The 18,322-nt window shown below is 41.3% G+C and overlaps 1 protein-coding gene and 1 pseudogene across 5 annotated transcripts in view; both read left to right on the forward strand.

Annotated features, from left to right (window-relative positions):
• MAK (male germ cell associated kinase) overlaps positions 1 to 18,322 on the forward strand; it is a gene marked incomplete at its 5' end in the record, with an annotated part of 53,922 nt that overhangs the window by 16,247 nt on the left and 19,353 nt on the right. For all 4 annotated transcript variants that reach the window (XM_081295254.1, XM_081295255.1, XM_081295256.1 and 1 more), the window contains 3 exons: positions 14,510 to 14,681; positions 15,974 to 16,141; positions 17,543 to 17,854. In XM_081295254.1, the coding sequence (XP_081151380.1) occupies positions 14,510 to 14,681; positions 15,974 to 16,141; positions 17,543 to 17,854 (652 nt within the window). The remainder of the gene's footprint in view (positions 1 to 14,509; positions 14,682 to 15,973; positions 16,142 to 17,542; positions 17,855 to 18,322) is intronic.
• On the forward strand, positions 1,087 to 10,319 carry LOC308650355 (10 kDa heat shock protein, mitochondrial-like; annotated as a pseudogene). Its single transcript has 2 exons — positions 1,087 to 1,102; positions 9,568 to 10,319. The product of its transcript is annotated as a 10 kDa heat shock protein, mitochondrial-like (transcript).

Here is an 18,322-nt window from a genome sequence, read left to right on the forward strand (position 1 = left end):
AAGTAGATTTATAAAGCTAGGTTAGGTTAGATATAGTTCAGTGTACAGTACTTGTCTATCATGGGCCAAGCCCTGGGTTCAGTCCTCAGAACCGCTACAAAAGAAAGAAAAAGAAAAAGAATCTCATTTGTTCATTCAGCAAATATTATTGAATACCTACTATGTGCCATATATTATGTTAAGCACTGGGAACACAGACGTGAACAAAACAGAAAAATGTCTGCTTCATACTGCTCACGCTACAGCTTCTTTTTAGAAACAAGCTAAAAATATCATGAGTCCCAACAGGAAGACCCACCTGTTTGCCAAAAGACCTGTAATAGCAAACTACCTGCATATCCATCCACAGTAGTAAAGTGTATCACCCAATGGGGCAGAGGTGAGGGGGCAGAAGTGTCGGGATGAGTGCGTGACAGGTCCTCTGGGAGGTTGATAACATGCCTCTTGACCTTGATGCTGGGTCCATGGGTATGTTCGATTTGTGGAAATTCATCAAACTGTCCTCTCATAATAAGTGCATTTTCCTGTATGTATATTATATTTCAGTAAAAATAAGAATGAATATATGTGTGCATATATATATATATATATATATATATATATATGTATAAGTGATATATATAATAGTGATATACATGATTATGGAGAGGTAAAATATGAAGAGGCGACAGGGAGTTGAGGGGAGATGGGGGGAGGGGGGAGTATTGCTAATTTAATGGAGGGTCTCACTGAGAATAGGCCTGGAGGAGGTGCTGGGGCAAGTGGGAGCTTTCAGACTGAACCCATGCTGTGAAAGTAAAGGCTCTGAGACAGAAATGTGCCCCTAGTAAGTTCTGTAAAGAACAGGATGAGAATGTGCCCAGTCATCAATGGATGGGTAAAGGCAGGTGAGAAGCAGCATCTACATAGTTTTTCAAGTATCTCTCACAAGATAGCTACAAGAGACCAAGGGAAAGTTAGTTATTTTAGTGGAGAAACCTGACCACCACCACTCTAACCAGGTGATCAAAATTATCATTAAGAATCTAACAAAGATTTTATTTAGAAAATCAACACCTTGGTGGGAGGGTCGGCGGCGGGAAGGCGATGGCGGAAAGACGAGGTGAAACGGCTGAAGGCTACCTTGGAGGGAATCTCCAGTGAAATTGAGGTGCTCCTGAATCTAGAGGACAGATTTCCAGCGCACGGGATTCGGCTGCAGGGGCTTGGTCGCGGGCGATTTCTCCGCACGGAGGGTAGCAGTACTTGGTCAGCGGACCGCCCCGCAGATGGAGTCTGGGACTCGCCCTAGTTAATTAGCGGCAAGGTACCAGAGCGGGATTACAGTGAAGCGGATTCTGGAGGCTCCTGCCAGTGGCGCACTGGCCGCGCTGAGTGCTGAGTTCCAGCTTTGAGACAGAGGAGCAAACCGGTCCAGTTCGATTCCCGACACCGGTCGGAACACGGAGGAGGACAGCAGCCGCCATCTTGGAGAGCTGATGCAATCATCCCTGTTTTCTACTGATCTCAGCTCATTCAGCTACGGAACAGGTGATTCCAGGCTGGTATTTGCCTGCGTCGCGCAGACAGATCGCTCAGGCTCGGGATTGGAAACTCTGAGGAGAATACTCTTCGGGCCTCACCCCTGGCAAGGCAGGCGCCGGACTTTGAGCGGCCAGATTCTAGTTCCCCGGGTTGCTTTGGCCCAGGGTGGGAGATCCTTCGGGGACTCCGGGCGGAGGCCAGTTACAAGTGGATTGTGCGCTGAGGGGCGGCGTGGCTCTAACTCCCGGAACAGTTTTGGCTCGGGGCTAGGGAGCCCGCGGGGACTGCGTCTTTGACCCTGCCCCTGGCGGAGCGTACACTGAGCTGGGAGAGGTTGGAGCGGCCAGGCTCGGGCTCCCGGGGCTGCTTGGGCCTGAGGCTGGGGTACCTCTGTGGAGCCTGCTCCTAGCAGAGTGTGGCAGGGATCGGAGAGGCTGGGTTCTGGCTCCCGTGGCTGCTTGAGCCCAGGGCCGCAGAACCTGCTGGGACCGCGAGCTGAGGCCAGCCACAAGTGAAACTTGCGACGAGGGGCAGCGGGACTCTGACTCCCGGAACAGTTTTGGCCCGGAGCTGGGGAGCCCGCGGGAAGTGCGTCTTAGACTCTGCTCCCAGCGGAGCGTGCACCGAGCAGGGAGAGTCTGGTGCGGCCAGGCTTGGGCTCCCGGGGCTGCATTGGCCTGGGGTTGGGGAACCCGCGGCGGTTGCTCTGAGGAGCCTGCTCCTAGCAGAACGTGGCGGGGATCGGAGAGACCGGCTCCTGGCTCCCGAAGCTGCTCTGGCTCAGGGTTGGGGATCCTACAGGGACTGCTTCTTGGTCCGGGCCCTGCTGGGTGCTGCGGGGGCCTGGGGGGCAGAGTGGAGCTGCCGCCTGCACCCAGAGCAGGCTAAGGGACCCGCCGGAGTGGTATTGCGACACCCCAACTGCAGCTGGGGCCGAGGAGAGTAGCCGCCCACGCCTGGAACAGGACCAGCGACCGACGGCAGGGTAGCCAAGTCACCCCACTTGGAGTGGAGGCCGTGAAGAGCCGCCGTCTGATCCTGCAAGGTAGGCAGACCTGCGTCCCACTGGCAGGACAGGCTCGGCAGCCTGCCAGTGTGGTGGACGAGTAGCATCGAGGCAGTCACGTCACACTGGTTGGAGTGGGGGTTGAACAGAGCCGCCGCCAGCGTCCGGAAGGGGCCCAGAGACCCGTTGGAGAGGCAGTTAGGTACCCCCACTGGGAGTGGGGGTTGAGCAGAACTGCCGCCCAGGCCCGCAAGGTGGGCAGATCTGAGACCCACCGGCAGAACAGGCTTGGAGGCCGACCAGCGTGGTAGACACGTCACACCAATTGGAGTAGGGGTAGAGAAGAGCTGCCGCTCACATCCGGATCAGGACCAACGATCCGAGGACGTGGTAGGAACGTCACCACAATTGGAGTGGGGGCAGAGTAGAGCAGCCACCCGTGCCCGCAGGGTGGGCAGACCTATGACCAACCAGCGTGGTAGATAGATCACCCTAATTAGAGGAGGAGCACAGCCACTACCCGCCCTACAAGAGAGATATCCCAACTATACAAGAGCAATATAAATAAACGGGGAAAAATTTCAAAAACACAACAGTTTCACCAAGCAGAAAGAAACGCAAGCAATATGAAAAGACAAGGAAAGAAAGGACCACAAGCAATGCAGGTCAACTCAACTCTAGAAGAGGTAATAGTTGCAACAGATGGAATGTCAGATAAAGAGTTCAGGATATACATGCTTCAGATGATCTGGAGTCTCAAGGAAGACATGAGACAGCAAAATCAGACAATGAAAGATCACATTGACAAGGAACTACAGAAACAAATCCAGGAAGTAAAAGATCAATTTCACAGGGAGTTAGAAGTAATAAAAAACAAACAAATAGAAATCCTAGAAATGCAGGAAGCAATAAACCAACTTAAAACCTCAATTGACAATACTACCAGCAGAATAGATCACTTAGAAGATAGAACATCAGACAATGAAGACAAAGTATTTCAACTTGAAAAGAACATAGACAGCTCAGCAAGACTGCTAAGAAACCATGAACAGAACATTCAAGAATTATGGGATAACATTAAAAGACCAAACTTAAGAGTCATTGGGATACAGGAGGGCACAGAGCTCCAAACCAAAGGAATAAACAATCTATTCAATGAAATAATACGAGAAAACTTCCCAGACTTGAAGAATGAAACAGAATCCCATATCCTAGAAGCCTACAGGACGCCGAAAGTGCAAAATCATAAGAGATCCACACCTAGACACATTATAATGAAGATGCCCAACATACAGAATAAGGAGAGAATTTTAAAAGCTACAAGAGAAAGAAAGCAGATTACATTTAGGGGCAAACCAATCAGGATAACAGCTGATCTCTCAACACAGACTCTGAAAGCTAGAAGATCCTGGAATAACATTTTTCAAACACTGAAAGAAAATGGGTTCCAACCAAGAATCGTGTATCCGGTGAAATTAAGCTTCAGGATGGAAGATGAAATTAAAACCTTTCATGATAAACAAAGGTTAAAAGAATTCGCAGCTAGAAAACCATCTCTTCAAAAAATCCTTGGCAAAACATTACAGGAAGAGGAAACTGAAAATAACATTGAAAACCATCAGTGGGAGGTAGGACAGTAAAGGGGGGAAGTAATCAAAGAGGAAAACTAATCAGGTTTAGTAACATAAATAAACAAATGTGACTGGAGGAACAAACCAAATCTCAATAATAACCCTAAATGTTAATGGCTTAAACTCACCAATTAAGAGACACAGGCTAGTCGAATGGATCACAAAACAAGATCCAACAATATGTTGCCTACAGGAGACGCATTTGATAGGAAAAGATATACATAGACTGAAGGTGAAAGGCTGGGAAAAATCATTCCACTCATATGGACTGCGGAAACAAGCAGGAGTGTCCATACTCATATCAAACAAAATAGATTTCAAGCCAAAGTTAATCAAAAAGGATAAAGAGGGACACTGCATACTGCTCAAGGGAACCATACACCAACAAGACATAACAATCATAAATATATATGCCCCAAACAATGGTGCAGCTACGTTCATCAAGCAAACTCTTCTCAAGTACAAGAGTCTAATAGACCACCATACAATAATCATGGGAGACTTCAACACACCTCTCTCACCACTGGACAGATCTTCCAAACAAAAGTTAAATAAGGAAACTATAGAACTCAACAACACAATTAACAACCTAGACTTAATTGACATATATAGAATATACCACCCAACATCAAGTAGTTACACTTTTTTCTCAGCAGCACATGGATCCTTCACAAAAATAGATCATATATTATGTCACAGGGCAACTCTTAGACAATATAAAGGAGTAGAAATAATACCATGCATCTTATCTGATCATAATGGAATGAAACTGAAAATCAACGATAAAAGAAGGAAGGAAAAATCATGCATCACTTGGAGAATGAACAATAGGTTACTGAATGATCAATGGGTTATAGAAGACATTAAGGAGGAAATTAAAAACTTCTTAGAGTTAAATGTAATCACATACACAACATATCAGAATCTATGGGACACATTGAAAGCAGTTTTAAGAGGAAAATTCATTGCTTGGAGCGCATTCCTTAAAAAAAGAAAAAACCAACAAATAAACGATCTCATATATCATCTCAAAATCCTAGAAAAAGAAGAGCAAAACAACAGCAAAAGAAGTAGAAGGCAAGAAATAATTAAAATCAGAGCTGAAATTAATGAAATCGAAACAAAAGAAACAATTGAAAAAATTGACAAAACCAAAAGTTGGTTCTTTGAAAAAATAAATAAAATCGACAGACCCTTAGCCATGCTAACGAAGAGAAGAAGAGAGAGAACCCAAATTACTAGCATATGGGATGAAAAAGGCAATATCACAACAGACACTTCAGAAATACAGAAGATAATCAGAAATTACTTTGAATCCTTATACTCCAATAAAATAGAAGATAGTGAAGCCATCGATAAATTTCTTAAGTCATATGATCTGCCCAGATTGAGTCAGGAAGATATAGACAGCCTAAACAGACCAATAACAATAGAGGAAATAGAAGAAACCATCAAAAGACTACCAACTAAGAAAAGCCCAGGACCAGACGGGTATACAGCAGAGTTTTACAAAACCTTTAAAGAGGAACTAACACCAATACTTTTCAAGCTATTTCAGGAAATAGAAAAAGAGGGAGAACTTCCAAAGACATTCTACGAGGTCAACATCACCCTGATACCTAAACCAGACAGAGACACTTCAAAGAAAGAAAACTACAGACCAATATCTCTAATGAACCTAGATGCAAAAATCCTCAATAAAATTCTGGCGAATCGGATTCAAAATCGTATCAAAAAAATTATACACCATGATCAAGTAGGATTCATCCCTGGGATGCAAGGCTGGTTCAATATATGGAAATCAATAAATGTTATTCACCACATCAATAGACTTAAAAATAAGAACCATATGATCATCTCGATAGATGCAGAAAAAGCATCCCTTTATGTCAAAACTCTAGAAAAATTAGGGATAACAGGATCATACCTCAACATAGTAAAAGCAATCTATGATAAGCCACAGGCCAGCATCATTCTGAATGTAGAAAAATTGAAGGCATTCCCTCTAAGATCTGGTACAAGACAGGGATGCCCTCTCTCACCACTTCTGTTCAACATAGTCCTCGAAACACTGGCCAGAGCAATTAGACAGACGAAAGAAATTAAAGGCATAAAAATAGGAAAAGAAGAACTTAAATTATCACTATTTGAAGACGATATGATTGTATACCTAACAAACCCAAAAGGGTCTACAAAGAAACTATTAGAGCTAATAAATGAATTCAGCAAAGTGGCAGGATATAAAATCAACACGCATAAATCAAATGCATTCCTGTATATCAGCGACAAATCCTCTGAAACGGAAATGAGGACAACTACTCCATTCACAATATCCCCCCAAAAAATAAAATACCTGGGAATCAACCTAACAAGAGAGGTGAAAGACCTATACAATGAAAACTACAGAACCCTAAAGAGAGACATAGAAGAAGACTTCAGAAGATGGAAAAATATACCCTGTTCATGGATAGGCAGAACTAACATCATCAAAATGGCAATATTACCAAAAGTTCTCTATAAGTTCAATGCTATCCCAATCAAAATCCCAACAGCATTTCTTGTAGAAATAGATAAAACAATCAGGAAATTCATATGGAATAATAAAAGACCCAGAATAGCAAAAACAATGCTAAGCAGGAAGTGTGAATCAGGCGATATAGCGATACCAGACTTCAAACTATACTACAGAGCAATAGTAACAAAAACAGCATGGTACTGGTACCAAAACAGGCGAGTGGACCAATGGTACAGAATAGAAGACACAGTAACCAATCCACAAAACTACAACTATCTTATATTTGATAAAGGGGCTAAAAGCATGCAATGGAGGAAGGATAGCATCTTCAACAAACGGTGCTGGGAAAACTGGAAATCCATTTGCATCAAAATGAAACTGAATCCATTTCTCTCGCCATGCACAAAAGTTAACTCAAAATGGATCAAGGAGCTCGATATTAAATCAGAGACACGGCGTCTGATAGAAGAAAAAGTCGGCTATGATCTACATACTGTGGGGTCGGGCTCCAAATTCCTCAATAGGACACCCATAGCGCAAGAGTTAACTACCAGAATCAACAAATGGGACTTACTCAAACTAAAAAGTTTTCTCTCAACAAAAGAAACAATAAGAGAGATAAACAGGGAGCCTACATCCTGGGAACAAATCTTTACCCCACACACTTCAGATAGAGCCCTAATATCCAGAGTATACAAAGAACTCAAAAAATTAGACAATAAGATAACAAATAACCCAATCAACAAATGGGCCAAGGACCTGAACAGACACTTCTCAGAGGAGGACATACAATCAATTAACAAGTACATGAAAAAATGCTCAACATCGCTAGCAGTCAGAGAAATGCAAATCAAAACCACCCTAAGATACCATCTCACTCCAGTAAGATTGGCAGCCATTAAGAAGTCCAACAACAACAAGTGCTGGCGAGGATTCGGGGAAATGGGTACACTTGTTCATTGTTGGTGGGACTGCAAAATGGTGCAGCCAATTTGGAAAGCAGTATGGAGATTTCTTGGAAAGCTGGGAATGGAACCACCATTTGACCCAGCTATTCCCCTTCTCGGTCTATTCCCTAAAGACCTAACAAGAGCATGCTACAGGGACACTGCTACATCGATGTTCATAGCAGCACAATTCACGATAGCAAGATTGTGGAACCAACCTAGAAGCCCTTCAATAGATGAATGGATTAAAAAAATGTGGCATTTATACACAATGGAGTATTACTCTGCAATAAGAAATGACAAAATCATAGAATTTGGAGGGAAATGGATGGCATTAGAGCAGATTATGCTAAGCGAAGCTAGCCAATCCTTAAAAAACAAATGCCAAATGTCTTCTTTGATATAAGGGGAGTAACCAAGGACAGGGTAGAGAGGAAGAGCTTGAGAAGAAGATTAACATTAAACAGGGATGATAGGCGGGAGGGAAAGGGAGAGAGAAGGGAAATTGCATGGAATTGGAAGGTGAGCCTCAGGGTTATACACAATTACATATAAGAGGAAAGGAGGAGTAGGAGAAAAATTATATAAGTGAAGAAACGATTTATAGTAGAGGGGGTGGAGAGAGAGAAGGGGAGGGGAGGGGAGGGAAGGGGAGGGGGGATAGTGGAGAATGGGATAGACAGCAGAATACATCAGTCACTAGAAAGGCAATTTGTAAATCAATGGAAATGTAACTGATGTGATACAGCAATCTGTATACGGGGTAAAAATAGGAGTTCATAACCCACTTGAATCAATCTGTGAAATATGGTATATTAAGAACTATGTAATGTTTTGAACAACCAACAATAAAATTTAAAAAAAAAGAATCTAAAAAAAAAAAGAACAGGATGAGTGGGGAGCACAGCAGTAGGAAATGAGGGCAGAGAGTTTGCAGGGAGGCCAGATCACACAGGGCTTGGTAGGTCACTGTCGGGACTAGTTTTGAATCTGAGCCAGTGGAGCTGCTCCAGAAAGATTGTGTGAAGAGATGCCAGGACCTACCAGCTTTGCAGGCATCACCCCGGCCGCCATGTTGAAAGCATGTTTTAGGGGATCCAGGGCAGAAGCAGGGAGACAGATAATTTGGGCAGGGAAAGATGGTGACTTGAACCTGCTGGCTGGGTGGATGGTGAGAATTGTGGGATTCTGTGTGCATTTCCCCATGAAGCAGGGTGCGGGATAAGAGGAAGGAATCAAACCCTCCAAGGTTTTTGTCCAGATTTTCTGGAAGGATGAAGTCACCACTCGTTGAGCTGTGGAATGCTACGGAGGCCTTGGCAGGAAAAGCACAGTTCTGTCTTGGGTGGAGTGAGATGACAGCCAGTGGACGCCAAAGTGATAGTTAGATGTGTGATCCAGAGCCCAAGGGCAGAGGCTGGGCTGAAGACATCAGTTCAGAAGACCCCAGTATTTCAACTCTCAGGATTGGCTGAGATCACCAAAGGAACAGTATAGTTAGAGGAGAGGTCTGAGGATGAGCCTGGATAGAGTGACTGTGTGTCTCTTTTGCCCAGGACAGTCCCAGCTGGTGCCATTATCAACACACTTCCTGTTTCCTCTGGGCTCTTTTCCATAAACTTAGAGACATGTGAACAGTGAGCCAAGATTGCATCTTGACACATGGCAAAATACGAAAGATGGCCAGTTATTTCCCATCTTTCTTTATGCCTTTCCTGAAGAGTGTGACAAATGTGTTAGCCAGGAGTGGTCCTCAGCTACCTCTTCCAAGGTGGGTGGCAACAAAAGTATTTGACACTGTTCCTTCTGCCGGCCAGCCACTTGTGCCACGGCCTAAGCCATAGCTTTGAGGTGCCAATTGGTGGCATCGTGGCTGCACAGGAAGTGTAGGAGGTCATTACTCCTCTGTAAAATACCTGTAGGGTATATCAGAAGTGCTTTGAGGGGTCTCTTTGGGGCAGCAGCACGAGAGTAGAGTCCAAACTTCAGCAGCGGGAGTCATAGCCGGACAAGCATTTAGAGAGTTTCTTCCACTTTTTAACCGAGTATTGGTTGAAAGGAGTGCAGCCGAAACTGTAACCAAAGGAGGCATTATGCTTCCAGAAAAATCTCAAGGAAAAGTATTGCAAGCAACGGTAGTAGCTGTGGGTCAGGCTCTAAAGGAAAGGGTGGGAGATTCAGCCAATTAGCGTGAAGGTTGGAGATGAAGGTCTTCTCCCAGAGTGTGGAGGCACCAAAGTGTTCTAGATGACAAGGATCATTTCTTATTGAGACATGGTGACATTCTTGGAAAGCATGGAGACTGAAACAAATCACTGTTGAAATGGCATCCTATGAAGCTGTCCATTCCACTGAAGTTCTGAGATCTTTGATCATGTAAAGAATTTCCACATCTCTTTTGTAATAAACTGACGATAATCTTAATAACATCCTCTTTCTCAAAAATTTAGCTGTACTTGTGTAAACATCTCCAAATAAAATATGTAATGAAAAAATAAGTGGGGGCTGGGATTGTGGCTCAGTGGTAGAGCACTTGCCTAGCACATGGGAGGCCCTGGGTTCGATCCTCAGCACCATATAAAAATAAATAAATAAAATAACAATATTGTGTCCAACTACAACTAAAAATAAATTAAATAAATATTTTTTTAAAAAAAAGAAAAAAAAGTGGTTTGAAGCCCACAGGGTGGTGCACACCTGTACCCCCAGTGACTCAGGAGGCTGAGGCAGGAGGATCACAAGTTCAAAGCCAGCTTGGGCATTTTAGCAAGATCCTGTCTCAAAAAAAGATAAAAAGGTTAGGGATATAGCACTATTTAATTCAATCCTCAAACCACACACACACACACACACACACACATACACACACAGACTCAAAAAAAAATTGAATATTCTTTCTACGGTGATTATTACAAAGTATAAATCTACAATTATTTTCTTGTTCGTTGTTCTAGTTTGAATTGTGTCTCCCTAAAAGATATATTGAAGTCCTAATCCTGGTACATGTGCATGTAATCTCATTCTAAACTGGGTTAAGCTGAGGTCTTGATGGGGTCAGGTGGGCCTTAATCCAGTCTTCCTGGTGTCCTCATAAGAAGACACACAGAGACAGCCATGCACGGGGGAGAAGGGGAGGCTCCCAGGAAAGCAGTCGGGCGCAGAGGTCCAGTGGTATGTCCTGGGCCCAGGATGGCCAAGAGCAACACCAGGAGCTGGGGGAAGAGTTTCCTGGAACAGATCTGCCCCTACAGACCATAGCCCTACCAAGCCTCCAGACACAGCGGGTAAATTCCTGTTTTTTTTCCTGGGTTGTGGTACTTTGTTCAAACTACCCTGAGGTGAGGAATACATTTGGTGATGCTTTCTTAAGAAATCGTTTTGCACTGAAATCTTTTTATCATCAGTAATTTTCCAAAAGAAAACTGCATATTTCATTTTTAAAAAATGTATTTTTTGTTTCTTAAAAGAGAAATTGCTGATGAATTTACACAAAACATTAAGTGACATTTGCCATCCACAGGGTACATAGTCGCTGAGCTAGAGTAAAGCAACTCTCCCCAGGCAGTGTTAGCGTCTGTTTGAAAAGTTAGTAGCATTTTAGAAGACTGTTAAGGACAGCGTTAGCACGTGCAGCTTCGGATGAATTCACATTATTCTAGGACGCAATGCTGAGTTAATTTCTGTCCACTTTGGGTCCATCTTGTGCAAGTAGAAAGGTGAAGTGATTGGCTGTGCGTGTACACGTGCTTTATTGGAGGAAGGATGTCATAGTTAAATGATGCCATTTTAAAACAAGTGGAAATGCTTCAAAGGAAAAACTCAGTTACTTTATTTCTAGCAACGACTTCTAAGTTTTCATTATGATTCGTAGAATCAAAATGAAACTTTTAATAGGCTCATTCTGTGAAAGGGGAAAAATCTGACATTACTGTGAATGCTACCTTAATTTCAACTTAAAAATTCTTCATTGAAAATGAAAGTATTGTTTTTACATTGATAATACAAATACACATTTCCACAAGCCTAACTTCATAAGAACAATGTTCTTACCAAATGAAGATGGAACCGAGGAAGCGGCAAGAATTGCTTATGATGTGGGTCTGGTTTGGAACTGCATCCACACAAGCTGCCAGTCAACATATAAACCATCCCCAGAATTTACCAATCATCCGCACACATGCTGAGGGAGAATAACTGAACTACAAAGTCTTGAGGATACTGAAGTTCACTAAGAAGAACTGGAGCATGGCAGCATGTGCTTTCTCTCCTTGCTGTCTGCCATTGACTTTGAAGAATTACTGTGTAACCCAATTTAGGTGATTTGACAATGGCACCTTAGCTTCTTTGTAAACAAGTCCTTTAAATTTTGGTTGTGTTATGTTTCAAATCACTTGGAAATTTTTAATCAGAATTTTCAATAAACAGAGGACCAAAAATCCAAGCTTATAGCAACTTGTAGTTACTGAAAACAAAGTCTGAAGACAGGAAGTCAATATTTATCTACAAAAGCAAGGGTGGAATTGAAGAAATGATAAAAGTTCAAATAATGTAGTAGCTGTATTTTGTTAAATGTGTAATTACATTTGGAAAATCTCTTGAGGGAAGATTCTTTGGAATGAGATCCTATTTTTAATTGGATAAATTTAGATTCTATATTGACATGGAATGGAAGTGAGAATACTTAAGTGTTTCTGTGTCTAAGTTTGGCAAAATATAAATCAGTTTTGTCTCACAAAAAATATTTGTCAAAACATAATAACAGGTGTTGATACGAATGTACAAAATTAGCAAAATCCTAATAAACTGCTGCTGGGATATAAAATGATAGAGAGGTTTTGGAAAAGGCCACAGTTCCTCAGTGGTTAAATATGGGCACGATGTGGTCTAGAAATTCCACACCTAGCTGTACACCCAGGAGAAAAGGTGTCCACACAAAAGCTTGTGCATGGATATTCATGGCAGCATTATCCATTACAGCCCAAAACAGAAATAACCCAAACATCCTTCCACTGATGGATGGGTCAATAAATGTGGCAAATTGATAGAATATTTTTCAGCAATAAAAAGATAGGGCTGGGCCAGGGTTGTAGCTCAATGGTAGAGCACTTGCCTTGTACGTGTAAGGCACTGAGTTCAATCCTCAGCACCACATAAAAATAAATAAAATAATGAAGGTATTATGTCCATCTACAACTAAAGATATTTTTAAAAATGAAGGGCTGATACATGCTACAATATGGACAGACCCTGAAAATGTTATGCTTAGTGAAAGGAGCTAGTTACAATCATGTACGACTCCGTTGTTAGGAAATTAGTACACAGTAGGCAAGTGGAGACAGAAATTTGATTAGTGGCTGCTTAGGGCTGGGTACAGGATATCAAGGGAGAGGTGAATAAGAAAGATAGAGAAAATGTCTTAAAATTGATCATGAATATACTAAAAGCTATTGAATTGCATAGCTTAAAGGGTGACTTGTATATTATATGAATCATCTCTCAGGAAAGCTGTTAAAAATATTTGTCAAAGAACTCTAGGTGAAAACAAAAAGAGTGCTACAAAACATTTGTACTGCAATATTTTCATGTTTCAATGTGGAGAAAAAAAGTTAGAATTGAAAATATTGTCCAGTTAGCAGACTTTGTGCTGGGCTTACCAGGTACCTTTGGTCTTCTACATATTTTCCTCAATTAAAAATATTATTATTAGGCTGGGGTTGTGGCTCAGCAGTAGAATGTTCACTTAGCATGTGTAAGGCACTAGGTTTGATCCTCAGCACTACATAAAAATAAATAAAATAAAGGTATTGTGTCCACCTACAACTAAAAAAATTTTTTTAAAAAAATATTATTGTCTACAGAGAAGATTGGATTGATGGTATGAGCATGTTTTAAATTTTATTCTAATTTGTTATCTATGACAGCAGAATGCAATTCAGTTGGTAGTACACAAATGGAGCACAGTTTTTCATGTCTCTGGTTGTACACAAAGTAGAGACACACCATTCGTGTTTTCATACATGTACTTTGGGTAATGATGTCCATCTCCTTCCACTGCCTTTCCTACCACCATGCCCCCTCCCTTTTCCTCCCTCCCCTTTGCCTTAACTAAAGTTCCTTCATTCCTCCCACGCTGCCCCCCCCATCCCCACTATGAATCAGCATCCTTAGATCAGAGAAAACATTCAGCATTGGGGGTTTTTGGGATTGGCTAACTTCACTTAGCATTGTATTCTCCAACTCCATCCATTTACCTGCAAATGTCATAATTCTATTCTCTTTTAATGCTGAGTAATATTCCCTTGTGTATATATACCACAGTTTCTTTATCCATTCTCTACTGAAGGGCAGCTAGTTTGGTTCCACAGTTTAGCTATTGTGAATTGTGCTGCTATAAACATTAATGTATGCTGTTTTTAAGTCCTTTGGGTCTAAATTGAGGAGTGGGACAGCTGGGTCAAATGGTGGTTCCATTCCCAGTTTGGTATGAGCACTTTAAAACTGATAAAAAGAAAGAAAAAAATGTACTACTCAGGGATAATCTTTGTTAACCTTTCATTTCCTACCCTTCATGTGAATATATGCTGGACATGATGCTTGGGGTATGTTTTTTTTTTTTTCTTAAAATATCAGAGAGTACTTATTTCCCTGTTATTCATTTGAGTTCCTATCTCAGGCTTCATGGGCATTTCATAGGTTCCTGTAGAGCCCCACCCCTTGTGAATGTGTCATGTCCAGCCCATCCCAACACACGTACACATGCCTGGCACACAGGAGAAAATAAGTATCCCTTGATTGAAACTAATGACTAGAGTTCTGTTCTACTGCCCATACGCCTGTAAGGTCGTACTCCAAACAGCCTTTTTGGTTTTTGTCTTATTTTTCAAAGGTACCGTGCTCCTGAAGTTTTACTAAGATCTTCAGTGTACAGTTCTCCCATTGACGTGTGGGCTGTGGGAAGCATCATGGCCGAACTCTATACCCTAAGACCTCTGTTCCCAGGGACAAGTGAAATTGATGAAATCTTCAAAATCTGCCAAGTTTTAGGGACTCCCAAGAAAGTAAGTAACTCTTATTTGATCTAACTTTACATTATTTCCAACTTGCTACTTTGCTTTGAATTTTATAACTTTTTGATTATCGCTTTTGGCTAGGTACCTGACTTTTTTCATTTTCAAATAGTTTTATACTTCAGTGATTTTATCACAATCCTATCATTTTTAAAATGGAGTAGGATGAGGATCACCAGAAGCCAGAATCCCACCAGATGGAGTAAGAGATTGCTGCCTTTCCTTGCACTCAGAAAAATGAGAAATTATATTACATCTGATTCAAATGTATGATATGTCAAGGTCATGTGTAACTAATTAAAACAAATAAAAAATTTTTAAAAAAGAAATTTTCAGAATGGTTCTATTTAAGATTCTTGGTTTTGTTTGCAAAACTTTGCTTTTAAGAAAGTTTCTGAAAACAGAAGCAGACAATACCATAATACTTACTAAACGGAAGTAACCTCACTCAAACCAGCCCATCTCAAATAAAAAAGGAAGTAAATCATAATCATTGTAATGTTCCTTTCTCCTTCCTTTTATACATGGTAATTGAGATATTGCTTCTTATAAAATAAAAAATATATATTAACAAAAAAGAACTAAGGGACAGTTCTCTTTAGAGTGTGACTTGGGGTTGGTGACTGGCTGAGACTCCTCCTTGCTCTGTGAAGGTCCCCGGGCATCAACCAACATCCCTGGGGCCCTGGACTTACTTTCTTTTAACCCTTTCTTGTTTCCATTTACATACCTTGGCCAGGGGTAGTTGGCACTTTTTAATTAATATTGCATTTCAGGTGAACCTTACTTTCTGGGATGTACTTAGTAGTGTAATTATGTACGATTACATCCTAAATAAATCAGTATGTGCCTTGTAGTTAATATTAGAGAGGTAAGTGTAGATATTTAAGCTCTAACAAAGTTATTATTTTCCAGCTATGTAATTCTTCACATTAGACACAATTTATAATATATAATGAGGATCTTTGTAGGATCAAGTGTTTGTAAAGCACTTGTTCTATGTGTTCAAAGTCACCAATGTCATCATCAAGATCCAAAACCAGACAAGAGTGTAATATTGTGAAATATGGAGCTTTCTCATTTTTTCCCTCTCAATTCAATGTTCTTTTTTTCTATGTGGTTGGTAGAACCTAATCAGAAATAAAGGCTGATATTTTATTTCACATTCATTTATATGAATCAGTATTCAAATTTTCATACCTGAATTACTTTTGTATCTTTAAATTGATTACTAAAACAATTTTCTTTTTGCTCCCACCCCCACATATATATTCTTTCAACAGAGTGACTGGCCAGAAGGATACCAACTTGCATCCTCTATGAATTTCCGCTTTCCTCAGTGTGTTCCTATAAACTTAAAAACCCTTATTCCCAATGCCAGTAATGAAGCCATTCACCTAATGACTGAAATGTTGAATTGGGATCCAAAGAAACGACCAACAGCAAGCCAGGTGAGGCAAATCTCCCTGTTACACCTTTTAAACTTTTGAGTTTTATCCATGTCAGGGATGTTTTTATCTGCATAGACATGCTTAACCAGGGCTTACCAAGAGAATGCATCCCTAGGGCATCCAGTTAGTATAGTCGATCAGCTTCTCCACAGGGAAGATCCTTGGAAGAATTGCAAAGATAGCCACGAAGGTGATTTTGTTTGGGGATTCAAATGAGGAAGCTTTTAGGAGGTTGAGTCTGAAAGGGATGGATCTCTAAAGACAATTCAGGCATGCGACAGACAAGTTTGGAAGACCTTTTCATGGGTAGCAAAAAAGGCATCTCTTCAATCATTTGTCATTTTAGACTTTTCTACTCTCTCCTTTGGTTGAGGCTTGGGATTCTCGTTCTCTTCACACTCCGGTAATCATTAGAGAATGGAGTGACAGTGTTCAGCCTCCAGCTCCCACAAGAGGGCAGCACTGGGGCACACCCTTGTTCCTCTGTGACTGTTGGCAAGTCTCAGAGTCTTTACAAGTTTTTATTTGCAAATAAGTTAAAAAATGGATGAGTTTCATTATGTTCTAATGATTAAACATAAATCATATGTGAAAATTACCTAAGAATTACTTTTCTCTTTTAAACTTTAAAATAAACTAAGAATATGTTTTCTGAAGGCCATCTGGAAGAACAAATGGGAAAGAAAGTCAAGGCACGATTGAACAAGAATAAGCAAGTAGAGAGCATGTAGGTGGTCAGCCTGCCCTGCAGTCATTAAAAATGGTCCTTGAAGTGATCATAATGACAGTAGTGAAAGTACTGCATAAGAATTGACAAATAAAACGTTTAAGTCAGGATAAGATAAACACAGTGTCACAAATGGCAGGGAGAGGGTGGGACTGTTCAGTGAATGACAGTTCACTGGGACAGTTTGCTAACTCTTCAGGAAAAGTGAATTTAGGTTCTTACCTCTCACCATACTTCACAAATAAATCACTGTGTGTGTGTGTGTGTGTGTTTTAAGTAAGTCATTAAAAACTAAAAGAAAGGATATGCATTTGATCTCAGGGTAAGAAGAGCATGGATATTAAAGTAATAGGAGAAATCACAAAGGGGAACACACATAAGATTTGATTACTTAAGAACTAAAATCTGGGGGACTTAACCAGGGGTGGTGGTGCCCACCTGTTATCCCAGTGACTCAGGAGGCTGATCACAAGTTCGAAGAGAGCCTGGAGGCAACTTAGCTACATCTATCTTCATCCCCCACACACCTTTTTTTTTTTTTTTTAAGACAGCACTAGGAATGCATTGTTAAGGGTGGGCAACATATTTCAAGCTAAGGATGTACATAATTTAGATTTGGAAACACTTTGATGAACTAAATGTTAATGTAATTTAATATTTCTGTGCTGTTATAGGCATTGAAACACCCATATTTTCAAGTGGGACAGGTGTTAGGCCCTTCCTCACATCTTCTGGAATCAAAACAGACTTTAAATAAGCAGCTGCAGTCATTAGAATGCAAGCCAGCTCCTGTTGACCTAGACCCCAAGCCTCTGCCAGACGTAACTGACCAGACTGTCGGACAGCCCCAGCCAAAGCACAGCCACCTACCACTGCAGTCCATTCAGCCGCCACAGGATGGGGACCTCCAGCAGCCTCCAAAGCAAGAGAGTCAACCGAGACCGCCACAAACACTGTTTCCTAGCATCGTCAAAAACCTGCCAACTGTAAGTGGCATATGATTGAGCCAACGCATTAAGTGCCAGGCAGCTCTAATAACATTGGGGAAGATATAAAATATCATCCTGTGTTAAAGCTCCTGCCTCCTCTGCGAGTTGCATGACATGAGAGAACATTTTATATGTAAGAAAGAAAGACTTTCTGAATGAAAGTTAAAAAGTTTGCATGCTATAGTTTTCCTTGAATAATTACATCAATACAAAAGAACTCAAAGAAGAACTGAAAATAATTGGATACTCAAGAGTCCTGATTCTAAATTTCAGGAATTTTAACAAGAATTTTGTGCTGCTTTTAAGTTCTATTGCACTTGAATGGGTTTTAAGTGTCAGGCCTAGTAGAAAACTTCCTCTTCCCACTTCTAGGCAGATCCAGGAGCTCATTAGGTGTGGGAAGGTTTTAGTTGCCCACTCAGGTATACACCCCCACATGCATTTGCATTTGGTTAGGACTGACAA

This window comes from Spermophilus citellus, assembly GCF_964194105.1.
Source record: "Spermophilus citellus genome assembly, chromosome: 5".
Classification (NCBI taxonomy): Eukaryota; Metazoa; Chordata; class Mammalia; order Rodentia; family Sciuridae; genus Spermophilus; species Spermophilus citellus.